The 19,585-nt window shown below is 44.6% G+C and overlaps 1 protein-coding gene across 1 annotated transcript; it reads left to right on the top strand.

Moving 5' to 3' along the window:
- Positions 1 to 18,522: 18,522 nt before the first annotated feature.
- LOC123116624 (BON1-associated protein 2) lies at positions 18,523 to 19,294 on the top strand. The gene has a single exon (XM_044537564.1). It carries the CDS (start codon positions 18,569 to 18,571, stop codon positions 19,232 to 19,234), a length of 666 nt encoding a protein of 221 aa, XP_044393499.1. The 5' UTR covers positions 18,523 to 18,568; the 3' UTR covers positions 19,235 to 19,294.
- The last annotated feature ends 291 nt before the right edge of the window (positions 19,295 to 19,585 follow it).

The following is a 19,585-nucleotide window of genomic DNA, read 5'->3' as shown; positions in this document are numbered from 1 at the left end:
GATTACCTCGAGATGGCCTGCGTGGCTGGCCTCAACATCATCCTGGGAATAGTCATTGTCAATAAGATGTATGAAAAAAGAACCAAGTGAGTCAAGTTCTACCTCTGCGTCTGATTCCTCATCTTCTGGCGGATCAGAAGACTCGGCGGTTTTCTTCTTGGCAACCTTCTTGGTGACCTTGCTCTTTGCATGAGGAGCCCTGGCCGGTTTAGTCCGTTTCCAGAAGGAGCTATTAGCCTGTGAAATAAGGGCAAGAAAAGGTTAGCACATGATTAATGCGGAAGCAAATCAATAAGTATTAAGATGAACTTTACCGCCGGCGGTTTATTGGAGACGCGGAATGGTGGCAACCCGGTTTGGCTACATGCAGATATCGGCTCATCAAGCATTTTCTTCACGGATTCAGTAACTTCAAGATCGGTCATTACTATTTCATTATATCGTTGAGTGTCTTTGACGTTGCCAGTATATTCATGCATCAATCCGGGGCGGCGGCTTAAAGGCAGAATGCCCCAAGATACCCAGCAACGGACAAGGTCAATGCCAGTCAAACTGTTGGCCATGAGAGCCCGGAGCTTGGCGATTTGAGGTGCAAAGTTTTTCCGCTCAGAGGTGGACAAGCGTGAAGGTAATGGGTGACTGTTACTAAGCCGGTGAGGACGGTAACCCGACAAAGGATTTTCTCCATCAGGGGCAGTGTTCCGGCAGTAAAACCAAGTCTGGTTCCAATCTTTAGGGTGGCTATGATGTTTTGCATGTGGGAAGTCAACTTCTTTCCTCTTCTGAATTGAAACACCACCAAGTTTTGTGTTGGGACCATCAGAGAACTCTGTACGGCGGTTTAAGTGGAAAAAATCCCGGAACAACTCCACAGATGGCTCTTCTTGAAGGTAGACTTTGCAGAATACTTGAAAGTTGCATACATTGGACACAGAGTTCGGTCCAATGTCTTGTGGATGGAGCTGGAAGCTTGCGAGGACATCCCGGAAATTTTTTGATCCGGGCGGGCTGAATCCCCGGTCTAAGTGTTGCATAAATACAATCACTTCTCCATCTTGAGGTTCAGGTGGGCATTCAGAGCCCGGGACTCGCCAGTGAAGGACCCTTTTTGATGCTAAAGCGCTAGTGGTGACGTATCCGTTGATTTGTGTCTCCGTAATCCGAGACGGGACCCAATTGCAAGCAGAGAATTGTTTGGTCATCTCGGAAGGAAGCTGAAAGGAAAAGTAAATGCCGATTTACAAATTAAATGGTTTACGTATTATTCAGTGTTAAACCAGAAAATTGTTGTTCAAGTTCCGTTGGCGGTTTAAGAGAGGGCTAATGATATATGGCGGATTGGTTATCAAAGGTTAAACCGCCCGTAGGCAGAAGGGCGTGCGTTCAAAATCTACTAAGTGTTACAAAAACAGGTTTCACAATAGCGCAGTACAATTCTAGATCTACCGTGGATAACTAAAGGAAAGTTTCCTGAACCCTACAATGGCGCTAAGAGGGACAGAGAAGATCCAGACAGAGTCTGTTTTGAGCAGTAAGAAGCCACGAGATGGTGAACTATCAAAATGAATCTAGCCGCAAATCAAAGCTTAGCAGGCGCATATATACATCCTCAGTAAGCAGAATAAGGAGAAGGTTGCAGCAGAGCTAAGGAACGGCGGCGGACATGGATGAACTCGAAAACCCTAAAAAAATCTAGGGTTACAGGGAAGTGAACTTACCAGGGCCACTCAGCGGCGGAGGAGCGCGACAAGATCTCTGGAACAAACAGGGTGATGCAGCGGCCTTTGTTGGTGCAGATTCGAAGATCGGCGGCGGCGGCGCTGGAGTTCTTCGGTCGCGAGGAAGAAGATGAGGAGAAAGGGGAAGAATGGAAGTGCCCGTTGGGGTTATTTATAACAGGGAAAGGAGATAAAGACCGGTGCGAAAATCGAGGAGTCCAAAGTGGCGAGTGGCGCAGCTGTCGCCTCGATTTCCGGGATGACATTAATGAAGGGAATCTTTTTATTCTTTTTTTACAGAGATGACGTCATGATGATCCATTGCTATATCCAGAGGATGACGTTACGGCGGTTTAACAAAGTTTATAAAACAAGGCGTCATGGCGGTTTACAAGAAGCAAAGGAAGATGTTCACAGGATTTTTCTAAGTACTGAAGATTGACAAGAACAAATTCAAATCACTCTGGGGCCTAATGTTGGGGATATAACTATTGAGTATAAACCGCCCAGGAGGTGCCGGTTTACCCTCAACCATATTGAAGCCCAAGAAGACTCAGAAGATGGTGTTTTACTATGAAGCTTAGAGGCCCAGAGCCCAGTGGCGGATTAGGGCCCATAATAGCAAACCACCATCGTTATGTAAACTTGTGTTGTAAGTTAGGAAAGGAGAGACCGAGCCGAACCCTTGTATGAGTCGGCCTCGGGACTCTGTAGACCGGCTGGGCGTCAACCTGTGTATATAAAGGGACGACCCGGCGGCGGTTCAGGGACGACAGACAACAACTTGAGACTCAGGCAAGCGTATTTGCTCCCTGATCAATGAAACCCAATCAATCCCATCACAACTAGATGTAGGCTTTTACCTTCATCGAAGGGCCGAACTAGTATAAAAACTCCCGTGTCCCTTGTCCGGTTTAACCCCTTTAAGCTAACCCGTTGCGATGGCTCCACGACTAAGTCCTTCCATGAGGACATCTGACGTGTTAATTCCACGACAGTAGGCACCTTGACAGAAGGGTTATGCAAAATATCGAGAAAGATGTTAGGTGGCACCGGCTTACGTTGAGATGCCAGCCAGCTTAAAGTATCAGCCGCCTCATTCTTCCTTTGATCAATGTGCTCCACTTGATAACCCTTGAAATGCCCAGCCACAGCATCTACTTCACGGTGATAAGCCGCCATGAGAGGATCCTTGGAGTCCCACTTGCCTGATACCTGTTGGGCCACGAGATCAGAGTCTCCTAAGCACCTTACCCGGCTTAAATTCATATCTTTGGCAATCCGGAGACCATGGAGTAAGGCCTCATACTCAGTTGCATTGTTAGTACAAGGAAACATAAGCCGGAGTACGTAACAAAATTTGTCACCTCGAGGGGAAGTTAAAACAACTCCAGCCCCCGAGCCTTCTAATTGCCTGGACCCATCAAAGTGAACAGTCCAATATGTGTTATCCGGCTTCTCCTCAGGTGCCTGCAACTCTGTCCAATCATTGATAAAGTCCACTAAGGCTTGAGACTTAATAGCAGTATGCGGCATATATTTCAAACCATGAGGTCCAAGCTCGATAGCCCACTTGGCGACTCGTCTTGTGGCCTCCCTATTCTGGATGATGTCTCCCAAGGGGGCAGAACTTACCACAGTTATAGAATGACTTTGAAAGTACTGCTTCAACTTCCGGTTGGCCATAAACACTCCGTAAACAAGTTTCTGCCAATGTGGATACCTTTGCTTAGACTCAATGAGCACCTCACTGATGTAGTAAACCGGCCGTTGAACCGGATGCTCCTTGCCAGCTTCCTTACACTCTACCACGATGGCAACACTGACGGCTCGTGAATTAGCAGCCACGTATAACAGCAACGGCTCTTTATCAATGGGAGCCGCAAGAACCAGTGGTTCAGACAATTGCCTCTTCAAGTCTTCAAAGGCAGCATCTACAACATCACTCTAGACAAAAGTGTCAGTTTTCTTCATCATCTGATACAGTGGTAGGGCCTTCTCACCTAATCGGCTTATGAACCGGCTTAAAGCAGCAACACGACCCGCCAGTCGCTGAACATCATTGATGCACTCCGGTTTAGCCAGAGAGGTAATTGCCTTAATCTTCTTCGGATTAGCTTCAATGCCTCTGTTTGATACCAGAAAACCCAAGAGCTTGCCTGCAGGTACACCAAACACACACTTGGCCGGGTTAAGCATCATCTTATAAACCCAGAGATTATCAAAGGTCTCTTTCAAGTCGGATATCAAGGTTTCCTTTTCTCTGGACTTCACCATGATGTCATCTACATAAGCATGAACATTACACCCGATTTCATCGTGTAGACAGTTCTGCACACATCGCTGATACATCGCCTGGGCACTCTTGAGTCCAAACGGCATAGATACATAACAGAAGGCTCCAAACGGAGTGATGAAAGCCGTCTTCTCCTGGTCCTTAACTGGCATTTTGATCTGATGATAACCAGAGTAAGCATCCAAGAATCTCAAACGTTCACAACCCACCGTAGCATCAATGATTTGATCAATATGGGGGAGAGCAAAGGGATCAGCCGGACAAGCCTTGTTTAAGTCCATGTAATCCACACACATCCGCCAAGTGCCTTTCTTCTTGAGTACAAGCACTGGGTTAGCCAACCACTCCGGGTGAAAAACTTCAACAATAAACCCGACCGCTAAGAGCTGGGCGACCTCTTCCCCAATAGCTTTCCGTCTTTCTTCGTTGAACCGTCGGAGAAACTGCCTGACCGGCTTATACTTCGGATCAATATTAAGAGTGTGCTCAGCGAGTTCCCTCGGTACACCCGGCATGTCAGAAGGTTTCCATGCAAAGATGTCTCGGTTCTCACGGATGAACTCGATGAGCGCGCTTTCCTATTTAGGATCCAAATTGGTACTGATACTGAACTGCTTAGAAGAATCGCCTGGGGTAAAGTCAACAAGCTTCGTCTCAGCAGCCGATTTAACTTCAACACTGGGTCATGCTTAGTAGTTGGCTTCTTTAGGGAGGTCATATCTACCGGGTCAACATTGTCTTGATAAAATTTCAGCTCCTCCGCGGCACAGGCAGACTCAGCATAAGCCGCGTCACCTTCTTCACACTCCAAGGCCACCTTTCGACTCCCATGCATAGTGATGGTGCCCTTGTGACCCGGCATCTTGAGCTGTGAATAAACATAACATGGCCGCACCATGAACTTAGCATAAGCCGGTCGCCCAAACAGAGCGTGATATGGACTCCTGATTTTAACCACTTCAAACGTCAATTTCTCAGCCCTGGAGTCATACTCATCTCCAAAGGCCACCTCCAATTCAATCTTGTCAAGTGGGTAAGCCGACTTGCCAGGAACCACTCCATGGAAAACAGTGTTGGATGTTCTTAAATTCTTATCAGTCAACCCCATGCATCAAAAGGTCTCATAGTAGAGGATATTGATGCTGCTACCTCCGTCCATGAGTACCTTAGTGAATTTATATCCACCAACCTGAGGCGCTACCACCAAGGCTAACTGACCCGAATTATCGACCCGTGGAGGGTGATCTTCTCTGCTCCATATAATGGGCTGTTCTGACCACCTCAAATAACGAGGAATTGCCGGCTCAACAGAATTCACGGCCCTCTTATGAACCTTCTGGTCACGTTTGCATAAGCTAGTGGTAAACACGTGATACTGCCCACCATTCAACTGCTTCGGATGGCTTTGATAACCCGACTGCTGCTGTTGTTGCCCTCCTTGACCAGACTGTTGCTGATTATTACCGACTGGATGTCCCTGAAAGTCGGAGTTTGAACCACCGCCCGGGCCATGAAAACCGCCAGCTCCTGAGCCGCCGCCAGACCCATGATTGCCATGAAAGGTGTTGGAATTCTTAAACGCCTTCATGATCGCGCAATCTTTCCACAGGTGGGTGGCGGGCCACTCCCAGGTTTCGTGTCTCGGGCAGGGCTCATTGAGTAGCTGCTCAAGAGATGGGCCTGACCCGCCAGATCGAGGCGGCTTGCCCTTACGTCTCTGATTGTTACCTTGCGCATTGGCGTTGGCCACAAACTCCGGGTTACCATCCGCCTTACGCTTATTGCCACCTTGATTCATTGGGTTATGCTGCTGACCCTTTCCATCGCCGTTCTTCTTTCCCTTCCGGTCTTTTCCTCATCAGACGCGGGATGCTTGGTACTATCAGAGTCGGCGTATTTGACTAATGCCGCCATCAGTGTACCCATATCGTTGCAATCACGCTTAAGGCGCCCCAGTTTCTGCCTCAGCGGCTCAAAACGGCAATTCTTCTCCAACATGAGGACTGCAGAATCGGCATCCATCTTGTCAGATGAATGTATTATCTCCTTGCCCCGGTGTACCCAATGAGTCGTAGATTCACCCTCCTCCTATTTATAATTTGTCAAGTCCACAATCGACATCGACTGCTTGCAAGTGTCTTTGAAGTTCTGGATGAAACGGGCTTTTAGTTCTGCCCATGAGCCAATGGAATTGGGTGGCAAACTCTTTAACCAGGACCGGGTTGTTCCATCTAACATCATGGTGAAGTACTTAGCCATCGCTGTGTCACTGACTTCCAATAACTCCATGGCCATCTCATAACTTTCGATCCAAGCTCCGGGCTGCAAGTCAGTTGTGTAATTCGGTACCTTTCAAGGTCCCTTGAAGTCCTTGGGTAGGCGGACATTACGCAGAGCCGGTACCAGACAAGGAACACCGCCGGCTCTAATCGCTACTCCCGTCTCAACGGAAGTCGTTGGATACTCTGGGAAATCTTGATGTGCCGTCTGTTGAGCCGCTAGCTGAGCCGCCCGCTCATTCTCCCGACGTACTCGGTCTTGCACCGGATTATAGTCACCGGGCTGGTTACGGCGTTGGGCGTTGCTTGAAAAAGCTTCAGAATCCATGTGCCTGCTATAACTCGGGCTCCGGCTCTGACGAGGCGGTGCTAACCAAGGCGAAGGAGTTGAATGAATCATGTCCCGGCTGTAAGAATAGGTCTCTTGCTGAGCCAAGGCCGTCTGGAGAAGTTCTCTGACCCTCCAGGTCTCCACCGCTGTCGGGTCATCACCATCCACGGGAAGAGCCGCCAAACGCGTCGAAGCCGCGATTAAGTTCTCCATTGGATTGGAAAAGTGATCCAGCAGTATTGGCACATAATGCAGTGGTGCCATGCTCACATGAGGAGGTGGCATCTCTCGAGCCTGAGCCAGTCCTCCTGCTCTGGCTGTCATAAACTAATTGCTCTCTGGTGGGTTACTTGGGCCGGCTCCGGGTGTAGCAAAAAGAACCCGAGGGTCGTAGTTCGGAGGTAAATGGGACTGGGTTTTCTGATGTCTCCTCCTCATCACCTCATTGGACGCGTTTAAGCTCATCGTGAGCTGGTAAGCTTCTGACTGTAGCCGCTGCACCCGAGCATCTAGAGCCGCCCGCTCTGTGGCTAATCTAGTGTCCTTAGCCGCCAAGGCCTCCTTGGCCTGAGCTATTTCCTCACGCACCCGTGCCACCTCCGCGTCATGCTCATCCTTGTTTGCAGGGATAACCGTGGCGGTTAACAGGGCCGTAAGCTTGTCCATGAGGTCTATCAGCACCTGAGCCGGTGGGTGCACAGGGCCTCCTGCCCCAGCTGCCCCTGTTCTGGATGTTATCGCCGTAGCGGCCGCAGAATTTTGGCCGGGTTGAGTCCCAGCCATGAAGACTCCTGCCCATCTTAGGGGCTCATAGGGGTCCGGAATACTAGTGCCATCGGAACAACCCCCAAGCACACCGTCTTGGACTTGGTATAATGAATCTGTTGAACCGGCGACGAATCATCACCCGAGTGGAAGGTCGTCTCACCACCATCTTCAGATCCTTCACAGAGTCCCTCTCCGTGGATGCAGCCCACGAAGGCACGCTTCATTACCGGTTGAACTCGGGCCTTCCTTGCACGCTGAGCCGTCTCGACAAGGTCGGTGCAGTTGTCCGGCTCAGGGCCCGGCTCACCAATCCTGCCGATGAAGACGTGGATTCCGCCGAAGGGGACCCGGTACCCGTACTCAATTGAGTCGGCGTCGGGGCCCCAGCCTTCATCGTCGATGTAGATCTTGCCGCGACGACTCTTGGTCATCCGGCCCACTACGTATCCCTTGAGCCCTTCAAAGTTGCCCTTCAAGAACTCAAATCCATCGTGCGCTGGCCCCATGGTGGGCGCCAACTGTCGTGGAATTGTCACGTCGGATGTCCTCGTGAAAGGACTTAGTTGTGGAGCCATCGCAACTAGGAAGCTTGAAGGGGTTAATCGGGACAAGGGACACGAGAGGTTTTATACTAGTTCGGCCCCTTACGATGAAGGTAAGGCCTACGTCTAGTTGGGTTGGTATTGATGTTTCGATGACCGGGGAGCGAGATACGCTATGCCCGGCTCTCAATCAGTTGTTTCTTGCCCTAAGCCGCCAACAGGTCGTCCCCTTATATACACGGGTTGACGCCCTGTGGCTTACAGAGTCCCGACCGGCTTATAAACAGTGTCCGGCTCGGTGACTAGTTAAATCTACCTTATGATACAAGTCATGCCATTGTGGCGGTTTCCTACAACGGGCCTTAAGTCGCCTGTGGGCCTTAAGCCCTTTATTGAACCGCCATCTTCATGCTTGTTCTTGGGCTTCTTTCTGGTAAATCTTCTTTGTGTAACCCGGCCCCTCTTGGGCGGCTTACATAAATAGTTATATCCCCAACACATACCTATTCCTTTTCGGAGTCTGAAACGTTCTGGAAAGTGTCCCTTATGTACTCCTCCGGGGTTACGGTGTCGATAACATTGGTTTCAACATTTATGGTATTACCTGAGATATAATGTTTGATTCTTTGACCGTTCATCACCTTCGGATTTGTGCCTTCGGCGTTGTTGATCTTTATGGCACCGGAACGATAGACCTCCTCGATAATGTAAGGACCTTCCCATTTAGAGAGAAGTTTTCCTGCAAAAAATCTTAAATGAGGGTTGTATAGCAAAACATAATCACCTACATCAAACTCACGCTTTTGTATACTTTTTTCATGCCATCTTTTAACTTTTTCTTTTAAAAAATTTGGCGTTCTCATAGGCTTGGGTTCTCCATTCATCAAGTGAGCTAATGTCAAATAGCCTCTTCTCACCAGCAAGTTTGAAATCATAATTAAGCTCTTTAATGGCCCAATATGCCTTATGTTGTATTTAGAAAGGTAAGTGACATGCTTTTCCATAAACCATTTTGTACGGAGACATACCCATAGGATTTTTATATGCAGTTCTATAGGCCCATAATGCGTCATCAATTTTCTTGGACCAATTCTTCCTGGATCTATTAACAGTCTTTTGAAAAATCAATTTAATCTCTCTATTACTCAATTCTACTTGACCACTAGACTGAGGATGGTATGGAGATGCAATTCTATGATTACCTTCATACTTAGTAAGCATTTTACAAAAAACACCATGAATAAAATGTGAACCAACGTCAGTCATTAAATATCTAGGGACTCCAAACCTCGGAAAAATAACTTCTTTAAGCATCTTAATAGAAGTGTTATGATCAGCACTACTAGTTGGAATAGCTTCTACCCACTTAGTAACGTAATCAACAACAACTAAAATACGTGTATACCCATTGGAGGAAGGAAAAGGTCCCATATAATCAAAGCCCCAAACATCAAATGGTTTAATAACAAGTGAATAGTTCATAGGCATTTCTTGACGTCTACTAATATTACCAATTCTTTGACATTCATCGCAAGACAAGACAAACTTACAGGAACCTTTGAAAAGAGTAGGCCAATAAAAACCGGATTGCAATACCTTATGTGCAGTTCTATTCAGCGTGGTGTCCTCCGTAAGCTCGAAGTGACACTTGCGTAGGATCTGTTCCTGTTCATGCGCAGGTACACAACGTCTAATAAAACCATCTACTCCTTCTTTATAAAGGTATGGGTCATCCCAAAAGTCATGTCTTAAATCATAGAACAACTTTTTGTTTTGCTGGTATGTGAAACTAGGTGGTATAAATTTAGCAACAATGTAATTAGCATAATCAGCATACCATGGAGCAGTACGAGAAGCATTTATAACGGCTAATTGTTCATTAGGAAAACTATCATCAATAGGTAGTGGGTCATAAAGAACATTCTCTAACCTAGACAAGTTGTCTGCAACGGGGTTCTCAGCTCCCTTTCTATAAATAATATGCAAATCAAATTCTTATAGCAAGAGAACCCATCTAATTAGTCTAGGTTTAGCATCTTTATTTTTCATAAGATATTTAATAGCAGCATGATCAGTGTGAATAGTTACTTTGGAATCAATAATATAAGGTCTGAACTTATCACAAGCAAATACAACTGCTAAAAATTATTTTTCTGTAGTAGCATAATTTCTTTGGGCACTGTCTAGAGTTTTACTAGCATATTGGATAACATTTAATTTTCATTGACTGTTTATCCTAGAACAGCACCAGCAGCATAATCACTAGCATCACACATAATTTCAAAAGGTAAATTCCAATCAGGTGGCTGAACAATAGGTGCAGAAATCAAGGCTTTCTTAAGTATTTCAAATGCTTCTACACAATCATCATCAAAAACAAAAGGAACATCTTTTTCCAAGAGACTAATGAGAGGCCTAGAAATTTTAGAGAAGCCTTTAATAAACCTCCTACAGAAACCAGCATGACCAAAGAAATGTCTTATACCTTTGATATCTTTAGGACACGACATCTTTTCAATAGCATCTACTTTACCTTTATCAACTTAAATACCTCTTTCAGAAATTTTATGCCCCAAAACAATACATTCATTAACCATAAAGTGGCACTTCTCCCAATTCAATACAAGATTAGTTTCTTCACATCTCTGCAAAACTCGATAAAGGCTGCTTAAGCAATCATCAAAAGAAGTTCCGTAAATGGAGAAATCATCCATGAAAACCTCAACAATCTTTTCACAGAAGTAAGAGAATATAGCAGTCATACATCTTTGAAAGGTAGCAAATGCATTGCATAAACCAAAAGGCATACGTCTATAAGCAAAGGTATCGAAAGGGCAAGTAAAAGTGGTCTTTTCTTGATCCTCTTTTGACACAGGTATTTTGGGGAAACTAGAATAACCATCTAGAAAGCAAAAATGTGTATGTTTGGATAGTCTTTCTAGCATTTGATCAATAAAAGGTAGAGGGTAATGATCTTTTCTAGTAGCTTTATTTAATTTTTGGAAATAAATTACCATTCCATAACCTGTAACAACTCTTTGTGGGATCAGTCCATCCTTGTCATTAGGAACAACAGTAATACCTCCCTTCTTAGGGACACAATGAACGGGACTTACCCACTAACTATCAGCGACAGGATAAATTATACCTGCCTCCAGAAGCTTTAGTATTTCATTTCTTACCAGTTCTTTCATCTTAGGACTTAACCACCGTTGATGATCAACAACTGGTTTAGCATCTTTCTCTAGTTTTATTTTGTGCTGGCATGGAGTGGGATTAATGCCCTTAGATCATCAAGAGTATATCCAATAGCAGCACGGTACTTCTTTAGAGTTTTCAATATTTTTTCTTCTTCATGCACTGAAAGGTTAGCACTAATAATAATAGGATATATCTTATTTTCATCAAGATAAGCATATTTAAGAGTATCAGGTAATTGTTTAAGCCTAAATACGGGGTCACCCTTGGGTGGAGGAGGATCCCCTAGGATTTCAACAGGCAAGTTGTGTTTCAAAATAGGTCCCTGATTAAAGAATACTTCATCTATTTTCCTTCTTTCATTCATAAACATATCATTTTCATGGTCTAGCAAATATTGTTATAAAGGATCATTAGGAGGCGCAACAATAGAAGCAAGACCAATAATTTCATCTTTACTAGGCAATTCTTTATCATGCGGCTGTCTACGAAATTTAGCAAAATTAAAATCATGAGACATATCCCCTAAACCAATAGTAACAATATCCTTTTCGCAGTCTATCTTAGCATTAACAATATTCAAGAAGGGTCTACCAAATATTATGGGACAAAAGTCATATTGTGGGGAACCAAGAACAAGAAAATCGATAGGGTATTTAATTTTCCCACACAACACTTCAATGTCTCTAACATCCCAATTGGTGAAATAGTGTCTCTATTGGCAAGCTTAATAGTGACACCAATACCTTCTATTTTAGCAGGTGCAATATCATGCATAATTTTTTTGTATAAGGAATGAGGTATTGCACTCACACTAGCACCCATATCACATAAACCATGATAACAATGATCTCCTATTTTAACAGAAACAACAGGCATGCCAACAACAGGTCTATGTTTATTTTTAGTATCGGGTCTAGCAATTCTAGCAACTTCATTGCAGAAATAAATAACATGCCCATCAATATTATCGACCAAGAGATCTTTGACCATAGCAATACTAGGTTCAACTTTAACTTGTTCGGGGGGTGTAGGTGTTCTAGTATTACTCTTACGAACCAGAGTTGAAGCTTTAGCATGATCCTTTATTCTAACAGGGAAAGGTGGTTTCTCAATATAGGCAGTGAGAACTATAGGATCAACATTATAAGTAATAGTTTTTTCTTCAACTTTAATAGGTTCTAATACTTTCACTTCAATGGGAGGATGATATTTAAACCACTTCTCCTTAGGGAGATCAACATGAGTAGCAAATGATTCATAGAAAGAAGTTACTATCTCAGAATCAAGTCCATATTTAGTGCTCAATTCATGAAAAGCATCGGTATCCATAAAAGATTTAACACAATCAAACTTAGGGGTTATACCTGACTCCTTACCTTCGTGGAGTTCCCAATCTTCAAAGTTGCTTTAATTCTTTCCAATATATCCCATTTGAATTCAATAGTCTTCATCATAAAAGAACCAGTACAAGAAGTATCAAGCATGGAGCGATCATTATGAGAAAGCCTAGCATAAATAATTTGAATAATAATTTCTCTTGAGAGCTCATGATTGGGGCATGAATATAACATTGACTTAAGCCTCCCCCAAGCTTGAGCGACACTTTATCCTTCACGAAGCCAAAAATTATATATATAATTACGATCACGATGAACCAGATGCATAAGATAAAACTTCTGATGAAATTCCAATTTCAATCGATTGTAGTTCCATGATCCAATATCATCACATAGCCTATAACATGTCAATGCCTTTCCCTTCAAAGATAAAGGGAATACCTTCTTCTTGAGAACATCCTCAGGCATACCTGCAAGCTTAAATAATCCACAAACTTCATCCACATAGATTAGGTGCATATCGGATGTAATGTTCCATCTCCTGTATAAGGATTAGCTAGCAGTTTTTCTATCATACTTGAAGGAATTTCAAAGTAAATATTTTCAGTAGGTTCATTAGGTTGAGGAGAAAATCTTTGCACTTCTGTTTGGGGTGAAGATACCCCGAACAAGCCCCTCAAAGGATTATTTTCCATAGTAACAAGTGACAGTAAATTTCAGCACACTATATAAATGTTTCCTTACCAAATTCCACCTACTAAAGGCGCTTCAGTCCCCGGCAAGGGCGCCAAAAAAGAGTCTTGATGACCCACAAGTATATGGGATCTATCGTAGTCCTTTCGACAAGTAAGAGTGTTGAACCCAATGTGGAGCAGAAGGAAATGACAAGCAGTTTTCAGTAAGGTATTCTCTGCAAGCATTGAAATTATTGGTAACAAATAGTTTTATGATAAGGTAATTCGTAATGGGTAAAAAGTAACAAAGGTAAACAAGGTGTAGCAAGGTGGACCAATTCTTTTTGTAGCAAAGGACAAGTCTGGACAAACTCTTATATAAAGCAAAGCGCTCCCGAGGACAGATGGGAATTATCGTCAAGCTAGTTTTCATCATGCTCATGTGATTCGCGTTCGTTACTTTGATAATTTGGTATGTGGGTGGACCGGTGCTTGGGTACTGCTCTTCCTTGGACAAGCATCCCACTTATGATTAACCCCTCTCGCAAGCATCCGCAACTACAAAATAAGAATTAAGGTAAACCTAACCATAACATGAAACATATGGATCCAAATTAGCCCCTTACGAAGCAACGCATAAACTAGGGTTTAAGATTTTGTGACTCTAGCAACCCATCATCTACTTATTACTTCCCAATACCTTCCCCTAGGCCCAAACCATGGTGAAGTGTCATGTAGTAGACGTTCACATAACACCACTAGAGGATAGACAACATACATCTCATCAAAATATCGAACGAATACCAAATTCACATGACTACTTACAACAAGACTTCTCCCATGTCCTCGGGAACAAACATAACTACTCACAAATCATATTCATATTCATAATCAGAGTGGTATTGAATATAATTAAGGATATGAACATACGATCTTCCATCGAATAAACCAACTAGCATCAACTACAAGGAGTAATCAACACTACTAGCAACCCACAGGTACCAATATGAGATTTTGAGATAAAGATCGGACACAAGAGATGAACTAGGGTTTGAGAGGAGATGGTGCTGGTGAAGATGTTGATGGAGATTGACCCCCTCTCGATGAAAGGATCGATGGTGATGACGATGGCGGTGATTTCCCCCTCCCGGAGGGATGTTTCCCCTGCAGAACAGCTCCGCCGGAGCCCTAGAATTGGTCCTGCCTAGATTCTGCCTCGAGACGACGGTGCTTCTTCCCGAAAGCTTCCTTATGATTTTTTTTCCAGGGCAAAAGACACCATATAGCAGAAGATGGACGCCGGGGGCCTGCCAGGTGGCCCACGAGGCAGGGGGCGCGCCCAGGGGGTAGGGCGCGCCCAGGGGGTAGGGCGCGCCCTCCACCCTCGTGGCTGGTGGGTGGCCCCCCTCTGGTTCTTTCTTCGCCTAATATTTTTTATATATTCCAAAACTGACTTTCGTGGAGTTTTAGGACTTTTGGAGTTGTGCAGAATAGGTCTCTAATTTTTGCTCTGTTTACAGTCCAGAATTACAGCTGCCGGCATTCTCCCTCTTCATGTCAACCTTATAAAATAAGAGAGAAAATGCATAAGTATTGTGACATAATGTGTAGTAACAGTCCATAATGCAATAAATATTGATATAAAAGCATGATGCAAAATGGATGTATCAATCATGTTTTGCTTGTGAGAGATGTTTAGTGAACGGGTCTGCCACATTTAGATTCGTATGTACTTCGCAAGTTTCTATGTCTACAATGCTCTGCATGGAGCTACTCTAGCTAATTGCTCCCACTTTCAATATGTATCCAGATTGAGACTCGGAGTCATCTAGATCGGTGTAAAATCTTGCATCGACGTAACTCTTTACGACAAACTCTTTATCACCTCCATAACCGAGAAACATTTCCTTAGTCCTCTCTAAGGACAATTTTGACCGATGTCCAGTGATCTATTCCTAGATCACTATTGTACCTCCGTGCCAAACTCATGACAAGGTACACAACAGGTTTGGTACACAGCATGGCATACTTTATAGAACCTATGGCTGAGACATAGGGAATGACTTTCATTCTCTCTCTATCTTCTGTCGTGGTCGGGCTTTGAGTCTTACTCAACTTTACACCTTGTTATATAGGCAAGAACTCCTTTTTTGACTGATCCATTTTGAACTCATTCAAAATATTGTCAAGGTTGTACTCATTGAAAATCTTATCAAGCGTCTTGGTCTATCTCTATAGATCTTGATGTCCAATATTTAAGCAGCGTCACTGAGGTTTTTCATTAAAAAATTCTTATTCAAGTATCCTTTCATGCTATCTAGAAATTTTATATCATTTCCAATCAACAATATGTCATCCACATATAATATCAGAAATGCTACAGAGCTCCCACTCACTTTCTTGTAAATACAGACTTCACTGTAAGTCTGTATAAAACCATATGCTTTGATCACCCCATTAAAGTGTATATTCCAACTCTGAGATGCTTGCACCAGTCCATAAATGGATCGCTGGAGCTTGCACACTTTGTTAGCACCTTTAGGATCGACAAAAACTTCTGGTTGCATCATATACAACTCTTCTTTAAGAAATCCATTAAGGAATGCAGTTTTGATGTCCATTTGCCAGATTTCATAATCATAAAATGTGGCAATTGCTAATTCGGACAGACTTAAGCATCGCTATGGGTGACAAAGTCTCATCGTAGTCAACTCCTTGAACTTGTCAAAAACCTTTTGCGACAAGTTGAGCTTTATAGACAGTAACATTACCATCAGTGTCAGTCTTCTTCTTGAATATCCATTTATTTTTTATGGGTCACTGATCATCGGGCAAATCCACCAAAATCCTTACTTTGTTCTCATACGTGGATCCTATCTTAGATTTCATTGCTTCAAGCCATTTATCGGAATCTGGGCTCATCATAGCTTCTTCATAGTTCGTAGGTTTGTCATGGTCAAGTAACACGACTTACAGAATAGGATTACCATACCACTCTGGTGAGGATCATGCTCTGGTTAACCTACGAGGTTCAGTAGTAACTTGATCTGAAGTTTCATGATCATTATCATTAGCTTCCTCTCTAGTTGGAGTAGGCATCACGGGAATGGATTTCTCGGTGAGGTACTTTCCAAATTGAGAGAATGTACAATTACCTCATCAAGTTCTACTTTCCTCCCACTCACTTCTTTCAAGAGAAACTCCTTCTCTAGAAAGGTTCCGTTCTTGGCAACAAAAATCTTGCCTTCGGATCTGTGGTAGAAGGTGTACCCAGTTGTTTCCTTAGGGTTTCCTATGAAGACGCACTTCTCCGATTTGTGTTCGAGCTTATCAGGCTAAAGCCTTCTGACGCATCCCCAAACTTTAAGAAACGACAGATTAGGTTTATTGCCAAACCATAGTTCATACAGTGTCGTCTCAATGGATTTTGACGATGCCCTATTTGACGTGAATGCAGCTGTCTCTAATGCATAACCCCAAAACGATAGTTGTAAATCGGTAAGAGACATCATAGGTCGCACCATATCTAATAAAGTATGGTTATGACGTTTGGACACACCATTACACAGTGGTGTTCCAGGTGGCGTGAGTTGTGAAACTATTCCACATTGTTTTAAATGAAGGCCAAACTCGTAACTCAAATATTCACCTCCGCGATCAGATCGTAGAAACTTTATTTTCTTGTTACGATGATTCTCCACTTCACTCTGAAATTCTTTGAACTTTTCAAATGTTTCGAACTTGTGTTTCATTAAGTAGATATACCCATATCTGCTCAAATCATCTGTGAGGGTCAGAAAATAACGATACCCACCGCGAGTCTCAACACTCATTGGACCGCATACATCGGTATGTATTATTTTCAATAAGTCATTGGCTCGTTCAATTGTTCTGGAGAATGGAGTTTTAGTCATCTTGCCCATGAGACATGGTTCGCAAGTATCAAATGATTCATAATTAAGCGATTCCAAAAGTCCATCTGCATAGACGAAAACGTTCGCATCGTTATTGTCCTGAGCGAACTACCACTCAAAGCTGACGTGGCAGGCCAAGTGCACCAAGGTCCGTGCTTTTAAATTCTTTGGTATGTAGGTAGTTCGCTGGGAATAACCAAAACTCTGATGGCAGCCAGTTAAAATTTTCCAACCCGATAACAATCAACCAGCTGAGAGCTGGAAAAAAAACCAAACAACACATTGATGGGATAGAATGAAACCCAATTATTTTCATCTAGCTGAAATAGGAACTCTGCCATTTTTTTCTTTTTGGCAGCTGAAATCGGACGAGGAGGCAGTTCAACGCATTTGTATTAGACAAGCGATTGCGCTAGGTTTCTTTCGGTCTAAGGCGTGCGAGTAGCCGTGCGCTACTACACATGCAAGGGCACCCATAGCCAGGGTTTTCGCTGCATCATCTCCAGTGGCCTTAGGGCCATGGAGATGTGGTTGTTGCCGGTCCTTGCCAACAGGAGGGCTCCGTTTTTAGGTGTTTCTTTGAGTTTTGATAGAGTTTATCCTACTCAGGAAGGCAAAAGCCAAAAGGCGAGGGCGGCTTCTTGAAGATGGAATGAGATTCTCTTCGATTAACCCCCGTCCCGTGGCGCTTCTAGCATCAGAGGGCGTGTGGAGTTTTGTCTCCGACGAATCTCACGGGATTCGGTCGGCGTCCGTCTTTGGTGGATCCGCTTGGATACGGTCTTTATTTGTCTACCTTCATGTGTCTTCAGGTTGGATCCTTTCAATCTACGCTTCTCTTCATTAACGACGGCTGTTGTTCGGGTGTGCTGATCCTCTAGGACCTTAGCGCGATGACTTTCCGACTTTTCTAAATACAACAAATTTGTCCGGCTTCGATGATGAAGGGACGATGGTGACGACGCTTTTGGGCTTGTAATCCTAGCTAGGCGGTCTAAGAATCTCGATGTAATTTTTATTTTTGATGTTTTTTATACTACCTTAGCTAGTGATGAATAAATTAGAAGTTTTCTAGAAAAGGACAAGCAATTGCGCCTTCCACGTAATAATGAAGTTGTACTACCAAATATGTTTTGTATTGAGCGAATAAGGATCGTTGACGGTACGTTTGTCTCCCTTGCAGTCGCCACACGCTTATATCCTTTATATATACTTTCCGGACGCGTGTTCGCCTATACGTGACATTGATGATTTTCTAATAAAATGGCATGAAGCCTCTCCGGCTATTTTGGAAAACAAGTCCGGTCGATCGTGGGATAACCTGAAACCAAGCCCTAGAACATGAACAGCACCCGGATACAGATTCCCGACTTGACCCTGGCCTCGGCCCAGTAAATAAACGTGTCTCCTGCTCTCCATCGATATAAACTGCGCCCGAGCCCCCCGCCTCCACGAACCACGATCCACAGGCGCGCACCGATTCAACTCGTCGCGGTAACCAACCAGCAATGGCGTTCAAGGGGATAACAGTGCCGCCCAAGGACCAGTTCACCGCGGAGCCGACGACCCTGGAGGTGACCGTGCTGTCAGCGGAGGAGGTCGTCCTCAAGGAGCTCCTGCGCCGCCCGCTGGACCGCGGCGCCTACGCCGTGGTGCACATGGAAAGGCCGGACGGGACGTTGTACACGGACAAGCCAACCCCGCGCACCGGAATCAACGACGAGGACAGCGACTGCAACGGGTACCCCTACTGGGGCGAGGCGGTGCGGGTCACGCTCCCCGCGGGCGTGCCGGCCATCCACGTGGTGATCTGCCGCTGGACGGACTCCGTGGCCGCGGCGCGGGTGCCCGTCGCCGACTTCAGCGTCGGCCCGCCGGGCCACCTGCATTGCCTCAGCTACCGGCTATTAGACACCGAGTCGGTGACGAAGAGACGCAACGGCATCGTCAACATCACTGTCAAGAGGCTCGACGGCGCGCAGGCCAAAGGGAAAGGCGGGAAAGACGTGGAGGAGGCCGCGAGTGGCACTGGTTATTCCTGCTGTGGTGGTGTCGCCGAGGAGGGGAAGGTGTCGATCGCCGCGGCTACGGCGGCGGCACCTGCCGGTGCGGTGATAGGCTATCCCGTCGAGTTCTATGCTGCTGGGCAGGCTAATGGAAAGGGCTCCGTATAGAGTGGCATTACATTCTTCTTGATCATGCCATATGTACAAATCATGCCGAAATTGTGCTACTAGTTGTCAGGATGTTAATTAGGTTAAATCCGAGCAGTATGTATTGGTCAAAAAATGGTTTTATATATTGTTCGAAAAATCCTTTTTTCCACCTACATTGTTTGGCTAGGTTTATTTTCTACCTATAAGCAGTTTATTTAGATGAATAATAACATTGCCTAACTTTATTATGAACAAAGCTCCAAACCAACAAGTTTTGCCGATGTGGCATCCACACAACTAAATTGTGCACACGTGGATTCACCTTCTTCTCTCTCTCCTCTTCCCATAGTCCCATTATGGCATCTCAAC

This window comes from Triticum aestivum, chromosome 5B, assembly GCF_018294505.1.
Source record: "Triticum aestivum cultivar Chinese Spring chromosome 5B, IWGSC CS RefSeq v2.1, whole genome shotgun sequence".
NCBI lineage: Eukaryota > Viridiplantae > Streptophyta > Magnoliopsida > Poales > Poaceae > Triticum > Triticum aestivum.
This window is presented reverse-complemented; position numbering and strand designations above follow the sequence as displayed.